This window comes from Chlorocebus sabaeus, chromosome 11, assembly GCF_047675955.1.
Source record: "Chlorocebus sabaeus isolate Y175 chromosome 11, mChlSab1.0.hap1, whole genome shotgun sequence".
Classification (NCBI taxonomy): domain Eukaryota; kingdom Metazoa; phylum Chordata; class Mammalia; order Primates; family Cercopithecidae; genus Chlorocebus; species Chlorocebus sabaeus.
In genome coordinates this window covers 65,465,539-65,472,214 of record NC_132914.1, presented here as the reverse complement: position 1 = coordinate 65,472,214, position 6,676 = coordinate 65,465,539, and the positions used below count along the sequence as shown (strand labels likewise).

The 6,676-nt window shown below is 39.5% G+C and overlaps 1 protein-coding gene across 1 annotated transcript; it reads left to right on the top strand.

The window, feature by feature from the left end:
• Window positions 1-429: 429 nt before the first annotated feature.
• IL22 (interleukin 22) lies at window positions 430-5,802 on the top strand. Its single transcript, XM_037988382.2, has 6 exons — window positions 430-451; window positions 540-771; window positions 1,227-1,292; window positions 1,409-1,552; window positions 2,481-2,546; window positions 5,160-5,802. The coding sequence occupies exons 2-6, from the start codon at window positions 586-588 to the stop codon at window positions 5,235-5,237; spliced, it is 540 nt and encodes a 179-aa protein (XP_037844310.1). The 5' UTR covers window positions 430-451; window positions 540-585; the 3' UTR covers window positions 5,238-5,802.
• Window positions 5,803-6,676: the final 874 nt, after the last annotated feature.

Genomic DNA, 6,676 nt, shown 5'->3' with positions numbered 1-6,676 from the left:
AGGATATAGGACACGGGTCCTTTTTTTCTGATCATCACCAATGAGATAAGAATCTATAAAGCGGGTAGGAAAATGAGTCCGTGACCAAAATGCTTACTCAGCCACTATAGGAGATCAAAAAATTTTATACTAAATCTGAACTCTACTAAGACAAAACAATTGTTTTCTTTGAAAAATATGTAGGGTTTAGAAAATTTCTGGGATTTGTCTGTAAAATACCTCTGGGCTCTAATAGTGACGTTTTAGGGAAACACTTACATCTCAAGGTGGGAAGAATAGAGGTGGTGTTTTGTGGGCTCCTGTGGTGGTTAGGTCGTTCTCAGAAGACAGTACTGGAAATTAGATAATTGCTGATGTCACATTTTGCACAATTAAAAAAAAGTCGGTATCCTGGGGGCTATAAAAGCAGCCGCTTCTACCTTCCCCATCACAAGCAGAATCTTCAGAACAGGTAAGCGTTTCGGCAAACTTGGTACAATTGGTTAGTTTGATGAAATACTTCTTGACTAATTTTGTTCCTTCACGTTGTTTTCGACCAGGTTCTCCGTCCCCAGTCACCAATTGCTCGAGTAAGAGTTGTCTGCAATGGCCGCCCTGCAGAAATCTGTGAGCCCTTTCCTTATGGGGACTCTGGCCACCAGCTGCCTCCTTCTCTTGGCCCTCTGGGTGCAGGGAGGAGCAGCTGCGCCCATCAGCTCCCACTGCAGGCTTGACAAGTCCAACTTCCAGCAGCCCTATATCACCAACCGCACCTTCATGCTGGCTAAGGAGGTATGCATCTCAATCCTGCGCTTTCTCATTGGATCTACTTGGAACCCAAATTCTTAAACTTTTCTTCAGAGCACCTCTAAGAGCTTTAGGAACCTATTGTTTATCTCTGCTGGCAGATAAATTTTCTGTTTTTTTAGAGACTCTTTGGGAATCTGGCCTTTTTTTTTTTTTTTTTTTTTAACTTGAACTCCTTCCTTCCATTTTGGCCTTTATGATACATGTGATGAATTTTTCCATTCATGTTTTAGTTAAACTCGGCCATTCAGTAACCCATCTGATGATTTTTTTTTTCCTTTATGCCTTTGTGCATTGTTCTAAACTTATGCACACATCTGAATTCTGTTTCTAGTCCTTATGGGGTTGCTCTGGGGAGAGGGGATGGGGCACATGTCTACATACAGATTTTTTTTCTATCTGCTCAATGTCCAGGCACTTAGTCTTTTCTTCTCTTCCAGGCTAGCTTGGCTGATAACAACACAGACGTTCGTCTCATTGGGGAAAAACTGTTCCGCGGAGTCAGTGTAAGCTACAGTTGTGACGAACAGGGCCGTGTGCCGTCCATGGGTACTTGGATTGGTGGTAATGATGATTTAGGTCTTATCCCTTATGACCCTTGCTGTTTCCCTTACACCTGTAGATGAGTGAGCGCTGCTATCTGATGAAGCAGGTGCTGAACTTCACCCTTGAAGAAGTGCTGCTCCCTCAATCGGATAGGTTCCAGCCTTATATGCAGGAGGTGGTGCCCTTCCTGGCCAGGCTCAGCAACAGTCTAAGCACATGTGTAAGTTCAGCTCTCATCCTATGTCCACCTACCCCTCCTTCCCTCCTTCTTCCACAGAGACCCCTTTACCCCAACTCTCTCTTCTCCCCTCTACCCCTAAGCTAGCAAGAAGAAGCGTCTTGGCAGCAGTATTATCAGGAGTCATTTAGGATCACAGAGTGTTTGTTTTTGCTTTGATTGAGTCACATCTTGAGTTTATAGTGGTGAAGGGGGTCTGGAACTTAAGTGTATAGAAGCTGCATTGGTTTGTCTCTGGAAAAAAGGCAACTCAGGTTGCGTAAGATGAGAAAAGTGTTGGGAAAGACATCTAGATGTGGAAATGGATCCACTGAGTCTAAGTTGTTGAGGGGAGAGGATGGCATGGAGAGAAAGTAGAAGAGAAAGTGGGAAATGGGAAGGCTTAATGTCAGCGGTGCGTCAGCAGACTGTTGCCCTGTTGATGTCATGGGAAGTGACAAAATTGGAGGCGTGTGAACTTGATGCTGCTGAACATATGAAACTATGAAAAAAAGTTTGAGTGGAGTGGGCCCAGTAAAAGGCCCTAGGACTTACTGAAGAGGGCTTAATTTTCACATGAGATGTTTTATGTACATTTCTTGTTCTGAGCATGCTGTTTTGTGGAGGTATGATTGAGGTTTTATTCCTTACAGAATTTGCATAAACCACTCCGCTGTTTCCACAAACACAAACCTCAGTAGGATTTCCCAAAGATGAAGAGAGGTCTCTTGTAAGGGAAGTGACTGGATTCTGGTGTCCAAGGGAATTCAAGAGCTCAGGAAATCTAGGTCACCGTTGAAATCTAGGTCATTGTGGGCAAAATTACTAAGAGTTTTAATTCCAGGTGAATTGTACCGTACCTCCATGGGTGTGGAGGTTCATGAAGTTTCAGCACAACTTTAAGATAGTTATTCTTGTTTTTGTTTTATAGCACATTGAAGGTGATGACCTGCATATCCAGAAGAATGTGCAAAAGCTGAAGGACACAGTGAAAAAGGTAGGACTGATAACTGTCAATGCTAAGTCATGCAACAGGAGAGACAAATGCTGTTTTTCTTTCCTTTCTTTCTTCCCACCACTTTGTGATTTTTCACTTGATTCTCCTACCACCAGGGTGATTACTTTGGTGTCTGTGTATGTAGAGATATCTATATATCTAGAAGTCAGTTTCCAAATTTTGCAAATTGTAGAATTCTAGAACTGGCTGGAATCTTAGGTTGTCCAGTCACATTACCTCACGTTCTGGGGAAGGCAAGTGGCAGAGACAGGGCTGAATACAGGTCTCCCGAATCCCAAGCTAACACTTTTCCCGGCAGTGATACAGATTAGTTTCATTAATTCTTAGGGAAATTTCAGATTCCTATTGACTCATGTAATCTGAAGAAGCACTTGTTTAAAAACAGAAAAATGTCTATGGGCAAATTTATTTGAAGTCATTTTTGAAGGCATTCATGCATTGCTTTGAAACTTGGAGGAATAAACTCAGAACAACGAAAGAGCTGGACTTGCATATAAGGCTAATTTCTGGAGTAATCGATGCTTATTTTTAATTATCATAATATCTAACAACTATTGATTTTAGTTTAAAATCAAGAGCAGATAACACCTGATCTCTTTTATACAGGTTCAAATAGACTAAAAATGTTAGTAAGAGATTTATTATAGTTAAATGGAAGTCTGAATTGGTAAGCCTTTTTTTCTTCTTCTCTCCCTTCAAGACCTTCCATTCTAGTTTCTTCCTTCATTCCCTCAATAAACCCCTAGTGAGCATTTATCCACGGTGGACTGGTGTACATTTCTATAGTGAATGATACCATCATGTGGCCTATTTGGTGAAAAGAACAACAATGGAAGGCTTAGACTAACAATAGTGACTCACCCCAAAACCGGAGGAATGATTAGGAGCAGTGAAAGTGGTGCTTTTACAAGCAGGTACAAGTAAATACTCAGAAACATGAAGGCTCCAGTTGATGGAATTTTCAGTAATAAGCTTAACCTTAATTCCCCCTTTTTTCCTCTTGACTTTTTAAAAAAGCATTTCTTTCTGAGCATCATTTAATGAACGTAACTGTTTCTTCCTTGATAATTGAAGGCTTTGTAGTTTTATATTGTGAAGCTCAGTTCTGTTGTTATGGAACTATTATCTAGACATGGAGGGCTGAATGTTAGCATGTCACAGACAAGATGTGCTTTACACATCTTGCTTAAAAAATTCCTGATTTCAGCTTGCTTGTTGTCTTTAGAAAAGTGTAGTGTGAGAGAGGAAAATCTCATGGTGATCTGGGTGATTTTCAAGGCCTTTAATCCATTTTGAAAGAATCAATTTCCTATTTGCAATGATTTGCCACATGGGAGAGTGATTATGCTTTTTTGCTGGTACCTTCAGAAAGCACAGGCGGGAGAGGAATGTTGTTCAGAGAAAGATCAACAGGAGGAGAAACTGCCAGAGCTGTCTGAAATAGGGTGGTCTAGGGAGGCATTAATTCCCTCTTGCTGGGGGTAAAAGCAGAGCACAGGCTGGTAGTAAAACGCATGACAGACAGTAGGGGAAGATAAACTTTAAAATTCTTTATAGTCTTGGAGTCTTTGAGATAGAAAAGAATATCTTTTTGGCTTTATGTCAAAAGAAGTATGGAAAGGTGAAAGGGCAGAAGAAAGCAGGAAAAGAAAGAACAATGTACTGTATGGAGGATAATGGTGACAAGGTTTTTCTTGAAATAATGCAAATATGATAGATTAGAGGAATTTCAACAGGGAATGCTTTTCACTTGAATTTGGGTTTCCTCTTCGATTAAGTTTGGGAGCCTCATCTGCATTTGACTTAGAGGGAGAAAGAATGAATGTTAGGACCTGTATCTGGTTTTCTATTAACTAAAGCAAGTGGAAAAGACCTATTTGACATTTTGTCAAAAAGGTGGAAACAGAAAAAGCCTCAATGTATTGGTAAATATATGGTTTGAAGTCTTCTGAGCTGAGATGTTTTAAATCAGGAGTGTCCAATCATTTGGCTTCCTTGGGCCACCTTGAAAGAATTGTCTTGGGACACACATAAAATCCACTAACACTAACAATAGCTGATGAGCTAAAAAAAAAAAAAAAGTCCATGCATACATCTCATAATGTTTTTAGAAAGTTTATGAATTTGTGTTATGGTGCATTCAAAACTGTCCTGGGCCACGTGCAGCCCGTGGGTTGTGGGTTGGACAAGCTCTTTATAAGCCATCTGTCATAGATAGTTTTGGAGTTGCAAAACAGGCCAAGGCATAATGGGTGGCACTCAGGATCCCCCAGATCCCAGCCTCACTTCAGTCTGCTCGCACTGGTTAAGAAGGGGTGGTCAACCCTCTGCCCAGCTTTTAAACAGCTTCATTAGTGTGAGGTGCACCTGAAGTTGATGCCTGCTGGTGGCCTCTCAGTCCAGAGAGCTGTCATTTTAAGCTCTTTGGCAAATCATACAATACTCTTGCTAAAGGGGTATTACGATGAATGTTTTACAAATGCTTAAAACTCGGTTTCTGTCTCCATCAACCTAATCTTGCAATTTCTAATTTGTTCACTTTAGAAAACGTGGCATAAATGTTCAAATACTTTTGCATTCTTATTTTCACAGCTTGGAGAGAGTGGAGAGATCAAAGCAATTGGAGAACTGGATTTGCTGTTTATGTCTCTGAGAAATGCCTGCATTTGACCAGAACAAAGCTGAAAAATGAATAACTAACCCTTTTTCCCTGCTAGAAATAACAGTTAGATCCCCCAAAGCAATTTTTTTTTTAACCAAAAAGAAGATGGGAAGCCAAACTCCATCATGATTGGTGGATTCCAAATGAACCCCTGCTTTAGTTACAAAGGAAACCAATGCCACTTTTGTTTGTAAGATCAGAAGGTAGACTTTCTAAGTATAGACATTTATTGATAACATTTTATTGTAACTGGTGTTCTAGACACAGAAAATAATTTATTTTTTAAACAATTGTCTTTTTCCGTAAAGAAGATTACTTCCCATTCCTTTAGGGGAAAAAATCCCTAAATAATTTCATGTTTCCATAATTAGTACTTCATATTTATAAATGTATTTATTATTATTATTATTATAAGAATGCATCTTATTTATATCATTTTATTAATATGAATTTATTTATAGAAACATTATTTGATATTGCTACTTGAGTGTAAGGCTAATATTGATATTTATGACAATAATTATAGAACTATAACATGTTTATTTGACCTCAATAAACACTTGAATATCCTAAGTCTCGTGGCTTTGTGATTTTTCTCCTTTACTATCATCATCATCATCATCATTGTCATGTTACCATTCCCATAACTTTATTCTTGACTCTAAGAAAATGAGGTAGCTACTAGTATTATTCCAATTTTACAAATGAGAAAGCTGCATTAGAGACACGTTAAGAAACATTTTATAACTATAAGTAGTTGACCCTTATTGAGCCAGGTCTATCTGATTTCAAGGCTCTCTGCTATAGTGCCTATATTGGTTTATTAGGTTGACTCAGCATGTACCTTTGAAAAGAAAAAAGGTAAGAAATTGAAAAGAACTTATCATAAGCCATTTATGGATAAAAGAAAGGAGTGATTATGCTGGAGAGAAATACATGTCGCCTCTATTGCTATGGATAAGCTGTTTTATTTCTAGTTCAAGCCTACTGAAAGGTGCACTCTCCAGTCTCCCTGAAAGTGAGACACTAAAGGAACAGGAAAGCTGTGTTTTGGGGAGTCTTTCCTACTAGTAAATTTAGCACTGATAGGGAAGTCTCATAGGTGGAAGATGGGCAAGATACTATGAAACACACAGAGAGAGGGAAAGGGTTTCATCTTCAAAATTTGTACAATGCTACAGAGAAGAGAGAGAAGAGGTAGAGATAAAGGTTGGATTTGTTCTACCAAGAAGAATGGACAAAGGATGCCAGCAATGAAGAGCCGTTCCTGGGGGAAGGGCTTTGAAAGATTGTGTAGGTCTTTTCATACAAGGTCAAAGTCAATGATAGGAAGTAAGTCGTCATCTGCTAAGGTATTTTCTTCTCCAACCAATCAGGAACCAACTTTGCAGGTCACTTGCCAGTTGTTGGCCAAGTTCCTGCAGGATTAGGTCCAGCCTGGTGGTGA

Bases quoted from the DNA above. Each gene is read 5' to 3' on its own strand.
- IL22 (XM_037988382.2), top strand. From the start codon at position 586: ATGGCCGCCCTGCAGAAATCTGTGAGCCCTTTCCTTATGGGGACTCTG. The intron at 772-1,226 runs GTATGCATCTCA...CTTCTCTTCCAG, and splicing joins CCTTCATGCTGGCTAAGGAG to GCTAGCTTGGCTGATAACAA. The intron at 1,553-2,480 runs GTAAGTTCAGCT...TTTGTTTTATAG, and splicing joins GCAACAGTCTAAGCACATGT to CACATTGAAGGTGATGACCT.